Source organism: Triticum aestivum, chromosome 2A (assembly GCF_018294505.1).
Source record: "Triticum aestivum cultivar Chinese Spring chromosome 2A, IWGSC CS RefSeq v2.1, whole genome shotgun sequence".
In the NCBI taxonomy this organism is placed as follows: Eukaryota; Viridiplantae; Streptophyta; class Magnoliopsida; order Poales; family Poaceae; genus Triticum; species Triticum aestivum.
This window is the reverse complement of record NC_057797.1, coordinates 588,342,886-588,357,141: the sequence shown is the minus strand read 5'-3', so window position 1 is coordinate 588,357,141 and position 14,256 is coordinate 588,342,886. Positions and strand designations below refer to the sequence as shown.

The 14,256-nt window shown below is 47.0% G+C and overlaps 1 protein-coding gene across 2 annotated transcripts; it reads left to right on the top strand.

The window, feature by feature from the left end:
• The first annotated feature begins 6,453 nt into the window (after positions 1–6,453).
• On the top strand, positions 6,454–9,104 carry LOC123189589 (DNA-directed RNA polymerases II and IV subunit 5A). Of its 2 annotated transcripts, none has more exons than XM_044602042.1 (4): positions 6,454–6,823; positions 6,902–7,078; positions 7,179–7,292; positions 8,275–8,406. In XM_044602042.1, exons 1-4 carry the CDS (start codon positions 6,623–6,625, stop codon positions 8,374–8,376), a joined length of 594 nt encoding a protein of 197 aa, XP_044457977.1. In that variant the 5' UTR covers positions 6,454–6,622; the 3' UTR covers positions 8,377–8,406. The 2 variants fall into 2 exon arrangements, with proteins under 2 accessions (XP_044457977.1, XP_044457976.1); XM_044602041.1 differs by lacking the exon at positions 8,275–8,406 and adding an exon at positions 8,651–9,104 and having other exon boundaries at positions 6,460–6,823.
• The last annotated feature ends 5,152 nt before the right edge of the window (positions 9,105–14,256 follow it).

Below are 14,256 nucleotides of genomic sequence, written 5' to 3'. Positions count from 1 at the left end.
CTACCTGATCGAAGAGAATATATTTCCACTCTATCGGATACTGATTAAATATTGTACTTCTTAAGCAAGCATGCATGAGACATATTGTTACATGAAAATATGAAGTGCTCTGAAAACAATGTATCATAAGCAGTCTAAATATTCAAACGCATGTAATAATTTGCTCTGGTTTATCTACTTGGGCCTGTGAAAGAGATTTAACAATCCAATTTCATGTTACATAAAACTCTAGAGCAATCAACTCTGACAAATATCATAATGGTAGATGCTCTAAAGCAGCTGCTGATGGAGACATACATGTTAATAGCTGAATGAATCTGAAGTGCAAAAAGTATGTCAACACTTGATCATGCAGAGGATGACCGCCAGAGGCTATCGAGCAGAACTAATTGTTGTTGTTTGCAAATGTAGATGTGAGCACAAGTCAATAAACCGAGATTATGTCAGACCATGAAAATAACAATAAACAGGATTTATGACATATATTTCTGGAGATGTCAGTCACAGAGAAAACTACAAAATAGATAGCCCTTATGACGCAAAGTGCAACAAATGTCATTTCTTTTGGCTATTTGTTTTGGGGCGTGCTAGGCGTCGGCCGGCGGATCTTTTTAAAAGATCCACCGCCTCGCGAGCCGTCCGATCTAGGTTGTCTTTGCAACAAGGGTATTGTTTCGGAAACAACGGTGACTATTATAACAAGGGCTTTGTTTCAGAAACACATCGATGACTATTGCAACAAGAGCTTTGTTTCAAAAACATTGGCGACGTTACAAAAGCATCTCTGTGTATGGGTCCCTTCTTTACAATAAGAGCTTTGTTTCAGAAACAATTATTGCAACAATGGCTTTGTTTCACAAAAATGCTGCGCAGGGCCGGGGCGGATCAGTAGGGAGGGCTCCCCCGACACCGACATCATCAACGGAGAGGCCATGCGCTGCGTCGCGCGCCACTAAAACGACGACTGGGCCGCGCGGATCTCAGTCACTTTCGCCGACGTCGGGTGGTGACTTGGAGATCCCGATCTAGATGCAGGGCACGGAGATGTGAGCGGCAAGGCGGCCGGCTGCCCGTCCGACGACAAGTGAGGCGGCGAAAGAAAAGATGAGGGATGGAATTGGGACGGCGAAGGCCTGCCTCGCCGGCGAACGACGACGGTTGGATTGGCCGGCGGCGAGCACGGGTGAGCATCCGCATACCTGGCCATGTAGTCCGTCTGCAGCAACTGTTGAGTTGCAGAAGTGCTTCTGAAACAGAGGTGGAGTTGCAAGAATCGTGACGTAGATGAGGGTGGCTCCTGGCCGTCCGATCAAAACAGATCGAACGCCCACGGAGGCGGTTGACGTGCACCGAAAGATCAGTCGGGTGAATACAAACGTTTCCCATTTGTTTTACACCACGTAATTTGTACTCCCTCTGTTTTCACAATATAAAATGTTGCACAAACAGAGGCACACAGTTTATGTAATTATGTAGTATTTGATGGAACCAGAACATCCTTGCCACTACTTGATGGACAAACTACTATGCTACCTGATCGAAGAGAATATATTTCCATTCAATCGGATACTGATTAAATATTGTGCTTCTTAAGCAAGCATGCATGAGATATATTGTTACATGCAATTAGTGTTTGCTTTAGTAGTACTACTTACAAGTTAATGTTTAAAATATTCAGTTGTGTTTTACACTGCCTAATAATGTCTTTATTCAATTACCTGACCGACCTGTGTACGGTACTGTTAGAAGTATAATTATGTTTAAGTTAGAGATAGGATTGGTTTAAACCACATGTAACTTGTCTTGTACTCCAAGTCTCTATCCCTCATGATGTACTCTATATATACCCCTATGAGGGTCAGATCAATAGAACAATAATATTCAGCCATCCTACAATTTTCCACATGGTATAAGAGCCATTAGACCAACGTCGCTCGATCCTTGGTCCTTCCACGACTTCCGCGGCATGCCGCCCCCGGGAGATTAATCTCCTCTTCCCGGGGGCGCGGCACCCGATCAATCAAGATCGGCTCATAGTTTAGATCAATTCCTTAGATTAGATCAATTTCCAAATTTCATAGTAGATTGATTTTTTCTTAGCCACCAAATAAATCCAGCGATCTGCAAATCCGGTGATAATCAGTGCGAGATCCATCGTCGTGCGCCTCGAGCGGATCTACATCGACACACAGCCGGCCGGCGCCGCTCCGATCAGCCATAGCCATCTTCTCCAACAAAGACGCGTACCTCCTGATCACGGGAGGGTGATACTCTCTCGGCAGGAGCAGATCCCACGCGTCGCCTGCATGGAGTCATATGAGCGCTGGCCGGATCCATCCCGATCTCTGCCCGGCTGATACCCACGAACCAACCACAACTCCGGGCTCCATCAGCATCCATCCGGCGAAACACGAAGCAACCAGCAGACCCAGGTACGTCCATGCACTCAGATGAGGCTTCAATAAGGTCTGCATCGAGTTCTCCTGTACCGGCAGTATGCCCCAGTTTCAACATGAAGCACCAGGCAAACTGCACCGACCGATCTACGCCGAGCAAAGCAATTTACACTGATCTAGCCGGCCGGTACGCACCGGCGCCAACTGCGTCGACTCCACGAGCATGCATCTGATGTGTGACTCATGCGAGCGCATCGAGACCTGGAGGGCGGAACGTGCAACCGCACACCTCCTGTCCATGCGCATCCATCGACTCGGCTTCAGCTACTCGACGCCTCGCCTTCAACAACGGGTCACAGGCACCTACATCAGCACTTCTGCATCGCCGGGCTATGGATCTAGATCTGCATCAACCAGACAACGACATGCATCTACGTAACCGATCTTCATCTGCATTGACCCCGAGCCGAACGACATCAACCTGTACGACTGCGCCGGGCTATGAGCGAACATACTTCTTCAGCATGGCGCGACATCGACACTTCGATCGACATGCCGCTGCAATGTTATCGCCGACACTTCATCGTCAAGGTTTTCATCAACGTCGTCTTCACCAACATCTTCATCAACACACCGCCGCCGCCTCGTCCACAAGATGGACACCTAGCGTCCTCTGACGGACTTTTCTGCAAGGCGCGACCTCGACGACGGCAATGACCGCGTCACGACGACGGCATCTTCCGCGTCATCCACGACGGCACGACTGCATCGACACGGCGTCACTACAGTGACGACCCTACACGGCCACACGGTTCTGGCAAAACCGATGTGTGCTCGATGGGCTTCCTCCGATCTTGGCAAAATCGGTGGACTCATCGCCGACGGCACCCTCTGACATCCGCAAGGTGCATCGTCCATGTCTGCAGCTCCGTCAGAGCGCATTTTTTTGCGCCTCCGGCTTTGTGCGGCTTCATCATCCACGACGACCACACCATCGACCATGACTACCTCGACCATGGCTACATCATCATGATCGGCTACCTCGACATCGACATACGGGCTGCGTCTACAACAACTCATCGGCAACAACTCCAGTCAACAGCGTCCGCCTCGTCATTTGCGTCCACGACACTCCCGCTGTGACTGCGGGAGGGAATAGAGGAGAAGGCAGGAAGGCACCAGAAGGGGACGCAGTCACCGCCCTAGGTGCCGACCCATCAGAGACGCAGTTGATGATGGTGCGGCGGAGAAGACGACGAAAGCACAAGAGTTCAAATTCAGTCGTCATCGTCCGCTTCACTCCCGCTACGACTGAGGGGGAATGTTAGAAGTATAATTATGTTTAAGTTAGAGATAGGATTGGTTTAAACCACATGTAACTTGTCTTGTACTCCAAGTCTCTATCCCTCATGATGTACTCTATATATACCCCTATGAGGGTCAGATCAATAGAACAATAATATTCAGCCATCCTACAATTTTCCACAGGTACTGATATCATGTTCAAGAAGATCGGCATCAATATAAGAGCAAATGTAAAATTCTACTTGTTACCAAGGGAAATATAAATAATAGTAAGTACAGAATATAACTACCATATTAAAAATCGGATGACTAATCAATATTTAAAAGGTGAACTCGCTATTTACAACATTGTGTGTTGCTATGATGTGATACAACAAACCATGGTTCACAGGATTAATTTGTCATTTAGCTAATATAAGTTTTCCTAAGCTTATTATCTAGCAATTAAACATCGCATTCTGTTGAGTTGAGTTCAAAAATTAACAAGAACATAAATGAGAGATGAGTAAAAGTAGTACTAGACAACACTAAGAAATGCTACAAGATGGAAGATTTAACATTAACATGAATGGCAAGGATAATCACATAACATGAGACTTAAGTACCTTTTGATGGCATGCTTATCCAAGTACATGGTGAATTGGCTGGGGATGAAGGAGATGGAGTTGACGGAGACGGTGGTGAAGAAGGTATTGCGGACAATGTCATCCCAGGTCAGGTGTTCTTCTGCTGCTGCTTGGTTTTCTTTTTCTTCGTTGGTATAGAGGGTGACTGCCCCAAGCGCCTTCTTCCTCAGATTGACCTCAACCAGCCAGAAATTGCGGTCTCTATTATTCAACACAAAGCAGACAACATCATGATCAACCAAGTTCATGATAGGAAACTTTGGCAGGAGCAGTGGTTGGCGCTTGTCAGAGGAAAGAACATTCTCGAGCTCACGGGCTTCCATGGTGGCATCTTTTTTCCATATCCCGTTGGACAGATTCCATGTCCTGATTTTGAAATCAGAAGAATGTATATGCACGCTGCGGCCTGCAGCATCGCTGATACAAATGAGCTTAACCATGCCGCTGTCAGTGACACACACACGGCGTGCTGGGTCAGGGACCCCTGGGTCAATATAGAGACGACGAGTGTCCAGATCTGCTGGCATCGAGACATAGCGGGGCGGCCTTGTAAGATCTCCATGCACGGTGACAAACAGCAAGCCGAGGTAGCAATCGACCCAGCACAAGGAACCGCCAAAGGGGATGACGGAGTCGGTATTCCAGGAACCATACAGAAAGTCAGGGACGCCCTTGCCATAAGGCATCTGCAGCGTCCTGAATTCCCATTCCATGGCCTTCCCAGGTGCATGGTGCAGCAGGCAGAGCTCGCCCCATGAATAGAGCTCGGCCACCGTGAACTCCTCCTCGCCGTAGCACAGCAGGCCGATGTTATCGCTGTTCATCGTCCGCTGTTGCTGGTACCGGTACGGGAGGAAGAGCTTGTCCACTTCCGGGTTCACTTGCCCACCCTTGAAGCAAGGCGGGAGCCGCCTTAGGAACGGGCGCTTGCCTGGGCGGCCGGGGGCCGTGTAGACGAAGTAGTCCATGGGGTAATAGTTGGGGCGGCACTGGTCAATGTGCGGGACATAGGTCTGGAAAAGTATGGAGCGGCCATGAGCCGCGAGGACGGAGGGCGGTTCCAGCAGCTTCATCTCTGGCCTGAGCCCATCTGGAAAGTGGAGGTAGAGACGAGACACGGCGGGGGGCGGAGCGACCCTGAGGGAGACGGCGATGGGCCTACCGGTGCAGGTCTCGGAGACCTCCGGTGTCGTGCCGTCGGCGTCTGTGTCGTCGCCCGGCAAGGTGCAGTGGGCGATGCGATCCAGCATCACCCAGGGCAGGTCAGGGATGGGGGTGTCCGGCGGCTGTTCGTCCCCACCACCACCAGGCCGAAATCATTATTATGCAAACTTTATCACAAAATAAACTCGACATAAAACTATTTCACGATCTGATCTCTTTAGCAACGCCATAGCCCGCGGTGTTTCTGTCTAAAATGAAAACGCCGAGCTAGCTAGTGTTCTTGTCCAAATAAAAAACGCCGAGATAGCTAGCGTTGCGGACCAGGTAAGAAACGCCATAGGGCTTGCGTTTCTTCGCTGGCACCCAGCCCACCCGCTGCCCCGTCGGGGTCTTTCTCCTCAGCCGCCAGAGATGCCAGGCTAGAAACGCCAAGGTCGGCGGCGTTTCCAGCCTTCATAGAAACGCCAAGGTAAAAAACTGCTTCATAACCAGGGCCTAAACTCCAAGCCTTTTGACGTTTCTTAATTGGTCACAAATGCCATGAACTTTGGCGTTGCTTACTTGGTGAAAAATGCCGAGCGACTTCGACGTTTCTTCTTTGATCAAAAACGCTAGCTAGCTCAACGATTTTATGTTGGATAAAAACGGCGCGGGCTATGGCGTTACAAAAGGGTCAGATCGTAAAATACTTTCGCGTCGAGTTTATTTTATGACAAAGTTCGCTGAAAGGGTCAGAATAGTGAAAAAAGCCCCACCACCACGGCCGCCACTACGAGTCATGGCGCGCGGCGGAAGGCCAATTAAGATCCAGGGTTCGCCGTGGCCGTGTTTCGTCGGAGCCGCGGAGGAAAAGAAGGTAGGGCCGGCCCAGCCCAGATCATTGTCCGGCCCAAACCAACCCCTAGCGTGCAACAGAGGACCGAACCATTTCTCAAAAAAAAACAGAGGACCGAACCGAAGCGAACGACCCGTAGCTCGGTCTCGGGGTCCGGCTCCAACCGACCCTTCTTCCTCAATCCTCGCTACTCGGCGCCGGTGTCTCCTCCCCTTCTCCCTCCCCCCAAAACCCTACCTCCGGCCCTTCCTCCTCGAAAGGCAGGCGAAAAATTCGCGCGGGCGATCGGCCAAGGGATGGCGGCGGCGGAGGGGGAGACGAGCCGGCTGTTCCGCGTCCGGCGCACGGTGATGCAGATGCTGCGGGACCGCGGGTACCTGGTGCTGGACGCCGACGTCGACATGACCATGGGCGAGTTCGTCGGGCGCTACGGCGACCCCGTGCGCCGCGATGACCTCGTCATCAACCGCGCCAAGAAGGACAACCCCGACGACCAGGTGCGTCCCCACCTCCCCGACGATTTCCGTACTAGCTAGGGCGTCGGCTGATTGACGGCGTTGGCAATGCCCCTCCAGATCTACGTCTTCTTCCCGAACGAACCCAAGCCCGGCACGAAGGTGGTCACCAGCTACGCCGACAAGATGGCGCAGGAGAACGTCCCCAATGGCATACTCGTAGTGCAGCAGGCGCTGACCGCCTTTGCCCGCAACAAACTGATCGAGACCGCTAAATTCCGGCTCCAGGTCTTCCAGGTCGCGCTCTACATTCATGCCTCGTGCTCGTATGACTAATATCCAGTGTCTCTCGCCATGGGAACCGGTGGCTGGCGTTTAATGTAGCGCTGTCCTGCAGGAAGGGGAGCTTCTTATAAACATTAAGAATCACGATCTGGTTCCTGAGCACGTGCTCCTCACACCGGAGCAGAAGAAGACGCTGCTGGAGAAATACACCGTGAAAGAAACTCAGGTCATACAAATTTGCCAATCCTTTGCTCACTGTAACTGACCTGATATTCTGATCGATGCAAGCATGACATTATGTGAAATGTATTCCTGTTTGAGCCATAAAGCAGTTAATCATTGTGAACAAACAATTATAGCTATAAACTGTGACCTGTATTCCAGCATACCTTCATGTACATATTCCAGATGGTTGGGTTGGGATAAAACATATTATTGATTTGAAAGAAAAGGTTCCGTCTACTTAAGCTATAATTCACCAACCAACTGGGGCATTTTATTTTATCCCATTATCTGGTTTGTGTAGATGGTTTTTTGTCCTGACAAGCAGCAGTTTTGCATGTTAGTATGCCACATAGGAGGCCAAGGGTTTTGTTAGACCCCATGTACCAGGATCATATCCCTTAATAACGCAATAGTAAGGACACAATCTTATATAATCCTACTTGCAGAACTACTAGGGCATACATATCCTGATGCATGCACAAATAGTAGATAAGCCATTTCTGATAATAAGATTCATATACATATGTGGATGAATATCCTGGCTAGCTGTTAATTTACTTTCGGTATGACAACTGTTAGGTCATGTTGGTTTCTTACTCTTAAATCATCTTGATTCAACAATTATGGTTGATCGTAATTTAGAAACATGTGTATTCTATATTGTCATGTGTAGAATCAGGACTAGCAGCAAACTGATCATGTGTAAGACCTTAGCTGAGATGCTACTTTGATGAACATAATATGCTGGTGTTGTGAAAAGCTGAGATTGTGAGACACAGGTGGTAGCGGGATAAGCTAGTAGGTTGGATACATCAGAAGCTCTTTTAGAACTTAAAAATGATGCTATATGGTCTGCTTCAGATGTGTTGCTTTCAGAGTTAATTTGTTGTTAAGGGTTCTTATATACATGAGCATTATGTATCCCATAGGTTAGTGGTCTGTGGGTGTTCTACTGACACTGGTCTGTTGCATATTTTCTACAGCAGTATTTGATCTGTTGGATAACGTCAGGACATGTGTACTGGAATTTGCAACACTCATATCAGTTTTGGTGTACTTGTTCGTTCTTGTGCGATGTTTGTTAAGTGTAAGAGGCGTAATGCTCTGAACTTAGTAGGAAGCTGCATTGGTTAAGTGTAGTGTTGCTTACCCCTTTCACTTGGTAGTGGTTGCACGTTTGAAAAGTTTGGGCACACATGTCTTTTTTTTTTTTGTGACAAAACACTAGGAGCTCTTCCAATCAATGATATAAGGCGAAATGTTGTATGTGCACTAGTAAAGAAAATGCAGATATTAGCTTTTATTGTTATAGTGGTACTCTAGGTTCTGATGATCCTGTGCTGTCTTGTGATGACGCAGCTGCCTCGCATTCAATATACGGATCCAATAGCAAGATACTATGGCATGAGGCGTGGACAGGTCGTGAAGATCACCAGGCCCAGTGAGACTGCTGGCAAATATGTGACATATCGCTATGTTGTCTGAGCTCCACTACATTCTCAAGGGTCGAGATGTTCTGCAAGCACTGCCAGTTAAAACTCCTAAGTAGTAGACACTTGTTTTCTCGAGGAACAGAAGTCCTTATAGAACCGCCTTAGTGCTCTGTCTTTACATCTGCTTGTCAATTTGGCATGACTCTGTTAGCTAGCATCTAGACATAGACAGCTAAATAGCTCTTTGCTAGTATTGCTACCCGAAATAGTTGGTCTAATTCGCGGAGTTCAACTTAGTGCTCCTGTATTTATCTGAATGGTATGAACATGCCTTCTGGGACCGTTGTTTGTTTGACTAGCAAAGAAAAGCTGCAACATCAGGAACGTGTGATATCTAACGCAGTAAGACGAGAATGACAGCAGTGTGGTGAACCTGCAGCTAATTTGCTTTTACCGCCACTCCAGCTTGATCAACGAACCTTTTTCTGTTAATAGTGCAATTGTACAGATAAAACAGCCATATGCAGAATTTACAAAAAAAACTTAAAAATAGATAAACATTGAGATTCTCAAGCATTTTCATCTCGAAAGATCTAATCCATTAACTTCAGAAAATATCTACACGGAGATTTAAGGAAACCAGAAAACAAGCCTGCAAATGCTAACAATTTTTTTAGCCACTTTGCAATAGCTAGGCAGGCACTGGAGGCATTAAAATAGTGACAGTGTCGTAAGTATTCCAACACCAACAACAGGCAATGGGCCACAAATGCCAACAAGGATTCTCCAACAACTTTTGAGCCACCTTTTTTACTGTTGAGAAACCAGTAGCACACCCTTCTTTGGAACAGAAAATTGACAAAAAGACACTCACTCCTTTTGCCTTTCTCCAAAGGACAACTCTTTAGTTTTGTCTTTGCCAACAACACACATTTAAGTCCCACTTAGACAAAATAACACAATTTGAGTTAATTTTCTCCGCATTTTTATGACCACACCGTCATATTATTTTGAATGGAATCTACTAAGATGCTAAGCTCACTATATTTTGAGCATCCTGGTCCGTCGGGGTCAATGGGGTCACTGCGGCCCGCCTGTAAGGGTGTATGTAGTTGGTTGAGGGTTCCTGCTTGTTTTAAAATATTTATTTATTTATGCACATTTTAATTCATAAACATTTATTAAAATTAGTGAGCATTAAAAATACACTGACCATTTAAAAAATCCCCGATCATTTTTTAAATTTATGTGCATTTTAAAATTGTGCTACTTTTCTATTAAGATATTAAGCTCACTAGATTTGGAGCCTCCGTATATGTCGGGGTCTCTGGGACGTGCTTGTAAGGGTGTATATAGTTGGTTGAGGGTTCTTGTTTGTTTTACCTTTTATTAGTTTTCTTTCTTTGTTTTTATTATGTTTTGTTTTTAATTATTTGTTTTGCACAATTTAATTCATGAACATTTAATAAAATTTGTGACATTTTAAATATGGTGAACCTTTAAATGAAATCTTTGATTATTTTAATTCATAAAACTTATTAATTCATGAACATTTGAAAGTGCAACTATTCCCCGGGTGGTTTTGGTAATTCATAACAACGTATAGCTCATTGAACTAATATCCATTCAAGTTAGATATTTCAGAAAGTTCAATGATTGGCATGGCATGGACTAAAGATGTGGACCCCTCAAAATGCTAAGGACAAACATTGGCAAAAACTCAAGACTCTTCATTTTCATTTTAGTGATCCAAGATCACATTGAGTCCATAGGAAAAACCAATACTATTAAAAGGGGATTAGGTGTTGTTTAATGGCCTACTTGCTCAAAGTGCTTAGTGATATGCTCCAAAGCCCTCAACCACTTTCTCATTTCCAAAATATGTCCAAAACCTAAAGTCAAATTCGGCCCCATCGATTTGATCTGTCCGGCGCCACCGAGTTTTTTTGACATAGCCACTGCCAGAAACCCTAAACAATTCGGTCTCACCGATATGGATCTTGGTCTCACCGAGATGGCAATGCAAACTCTCTATTTCCCTTCGTAACGTTTCAGTCTTACCGAAATGAGCGATCTGTCCCACCGAGTTTGCAACGTAAACTCTCTGTTTCCCTTCGTAACGTTTTGGTCCTACCGAAATGAGCGATCAGTCCCACCGAGTTTGCCTGGCCAACTCTCTATTAACTCATTGCTGAAATTGGTCTTACCGAGTTCATGCAATCGGTCACACCGAGATGAGGTTTTGCCCTAACCCTAGCACATCGGTCCCACCGTGTTGATCATGTTGGTCCCACTGAGATTTCTAACGTTCACATTTTGAACTGAATCGGTCTCACCGAGTTCTCCTATTTGGTCTGACCGAGTTGGGTCAAATGTGTGTAACGGTTGGATTTTGTGTGGAGACTATATATATCCCTCCACCCCTTCTCTATTGAAGAGAGAGCATCAGAACATGCCTACACTTCCACTACTAATTTTCTGAGAGAGAACCACCTACTCATGTGTTGAGACCAAGACATTCCAATCCAACCACAAGAATCTTGATCTCTAGCCTCCCCCAAGTTGCTTTCCACTCAAATCATCTTTCTGCCATAGCCAAATCTGTGTGTGAGAGAGAGAGAGTTGAGTGTTGGGGAGACTATCATTTGAAGCACAAGAGCAAGGAGTTCATCATCAACACACCATCTATTACCTTTTGGAGAGTGGTGTCTCCTAGATTGGTTAGGTGTCACTTGGGAGCCTCCGACAAGATTGTGGAGTCGAACCAAGGAGTTTGTAAGGGCAAGGAGATCGCCTACTTCGTGAAGATCTACCCAAGTGAGGCAAGTCATTCATGGGCGATGGCCATGGTGTGATAATCTTTGTTGACCCTTCGTGGGTGGAGCCCTCCGTGGACTCGCACAACCGTTACCCTTCGTGGGATGAAGTCTCCATCAACGTGGACGTACGATAACACCACCTATCGGAACCACGCCAAAAATCTTTGTGTCTACATTGTGTTTGCCTTCTCCAAACCCTTCCCTTTACCATCATATGCAATGTTTTACTTTCCGCTGCTACACTCTTAGAATTGTATGTGTAGGTTGATTGCTTGACTTGTGCTAAGTTACTAAAATCAACCAAGACTTAAAATTGGGAAAAGGCTAGATTTTTATTTGGTCAAGTAGTCTAATCACCCCGCCTAGACCTACTTTCGATACTACAACATTCCTAAATATATGAATTTTAAAACTTGTGGACATATTTGTGACGCCCTCGATTCAACTGTACACTAATCATACACGCAAATGTGTACGATCAAGATCAAGGACTCACGGGAAGATATCACAACACAACTCTAGGCACAAATTAAAATAATACAAGCTTTATATTACAAGCCAGGGGCCTCGAGGGCTCGAATACATAAGCTCGAATATACCAGAGTCAGCGGAAGCAACAATATCTGAGTACAGACATAAGTTAAACAAGTCTGCCTTAAGAAGGCTAGCACAAAAGCTTCTACGATCGAAAAGGCAAGGCCTCCTGCCTGGGAGCCTCCTAACTACTCCTGGTCGTCGGCGGTCTTTACATAGTAGTAGTCATCAGTCGCGTCGTCTGGCTCCTGATATCCGTCATCTGGTCGCAACAATCGGTATGGGGGAAAAGAGGTAGCAAAGCAGCCGTGAGTACTCATCCAAATTACTCGCAAGACTTACATCAGATCTAAACTAATTATGCATATGTATCAAAGGAAAAGGAATGTATATGTGGACTAAACTGCAGAATGCCAGAATAGAGGAAAGGCCTAGTCCTATCGATGACTAGCATCTTCTGGAATCCACCATCTTGCATCAATAGGAGGGAGTAGAGTAGCATAAAGTAAAGTAGTAGTAGTGTTATCAACCTCGGCCAGATATCCTTTCTCGACTCCCTGCGAGAAAGCAATCCCAGAGCCATACTATCCATTCATCATAACCATGTCTCATATCCATTTCTCATCTCAAGTATCCAGTTCTAGTTGTATCGATCGGGATACAACTCCAAGTGTCCGTTACCGTAGGACAGGCTATCGATAGATGTTTTCTTCCCAGCAGGGGTGCACCAACTTACCCACCACGCTCGATTAACTCCGGCCGGACACACTTTCTTGGGTCATGCCCGGCCTCGGCCAAACAATACGCCGCAACCCGACCTAGGCTTAATAGAGAGGCCAGCACGCCGGACTAAACCTATGCCCCCAGGGGTCATGGGCCATCTCCCCGGGAACTCCTGCACGTTGCGTGGGCGGCCAGTGAGCAGACCTAGCTACCTCCTTCAATAAGGTAGGTGCTTACCAGTCCAACTCGGCGCGTGCCGCTTAGTCGCTGGCGTCTATTAAGCTTCGGCTGATGTATACGACGCAGAACGCCCATACAATGCCCACGTGATAGTTAGTGCTATTAGGCCAGAGGCCCCTCGGATCAAATATCCAAACCGTAGTGGATTAGGAGCACGCGGTAACGAGCAGAGACTCATGATCGATGTGACCTTGTCGCCCCGTCTCGAGGACTTGCGGCAAGGGCTAGGAATGCCCGGCCATGCCTCGTAATTATCTCGCGGGCACCCTCCAGGTCAACCCGACTCCACATCACTCGCAATTAAGCTCGCGCGGGTACCCCTCAGGGCCGACCCGTCTTTCCAAGTAACAGTGGTAAATTCCAAGTATTCGTGTGTCCAAACATCAAGGGGAAAACCCGAGGAATCACCCCCGGTGAATTCCACTCGATGTTATCATCAAGGTGAACGTAAGAGGATCCACCCTCGAGGTCCACACTTGAGGGGTTGCACGACAGAGCCGTAACGGAAGTGGTTAAGGAAGAGATCACCCTCGATGACCACGACCGAATAGCTACACTACATAGATCTCATCAGGAGTGATGTAAGAGGTTCCATCCTCGGCACTCGATGGTAACTCTGCAGAGTCGAGCAACAAAAGGGGTAAGTGATGTGCGGTGTCGGGGCCTGGTCTTCGATCCCGTTGATCGGGTCTTCGATGATGAAGCAGGGGCAACAAGGACAAGGTGGGGTCACTGATGGATCTCTAACCAACCTATACTATGTAGTTTATGATAAGCAGGTAAGGTACAACAGCGGATACAAAAGCAGGCTATGCATCAGAATAGGAGAAATCAATTACAGTAGCAAAATCTAATGCAAGCATGAGAGAATGGAATGGGCCATATCGGGATGATCAAAGGGGGGGCTTGTCTGGTTGCTCTGGCCAGGAGGGGTCGTCGGGGATGTAGTCGTACTCAGTCGCATCAACGTCGGTCTCGGGGTCTACCGGAGAAGAAGAGGGGGAGAAACAGTAAATACGGGGCAAACAAGCATCACAAAAAAATAACAAGGCAAAACGCGGTGCCAGGGTGACCTAACACAGTATTAGGCGATACTGGCGAAGGGGGAAAACATCCGAGAAAGTTTTCCCGGAGTTAGGCATTTTCGGACAGATGAAACGGAGGGGGACGGTTGCAGGTTTGCTATGCTAGGGACATGTGGCGAACGAACGGGTTG

Coding starts and splice junctions, on each gene's coding strand:
- LOC123189589 (XM_044602041.1), top strand. CDS start 6,623: ATGGCGGCGGCGGAGGGGGAGACGAGCCGGCTGTTCCGCGTCCGGCGC. Junction 6,824..6,901: donor AGGACAACCCCGACGACCAG/GTGCGTCCCCAC, acceptor ATGCCCCTCCAG/ATCTACGTCTTCTTCCCGAA. Junction 7,293..8,650: donor ACACCGTGAAAGAAACTCAG/GTCATACAAATT, acceptor GTGATGACGCAG/CTGCCTCGCATTCAATATAC.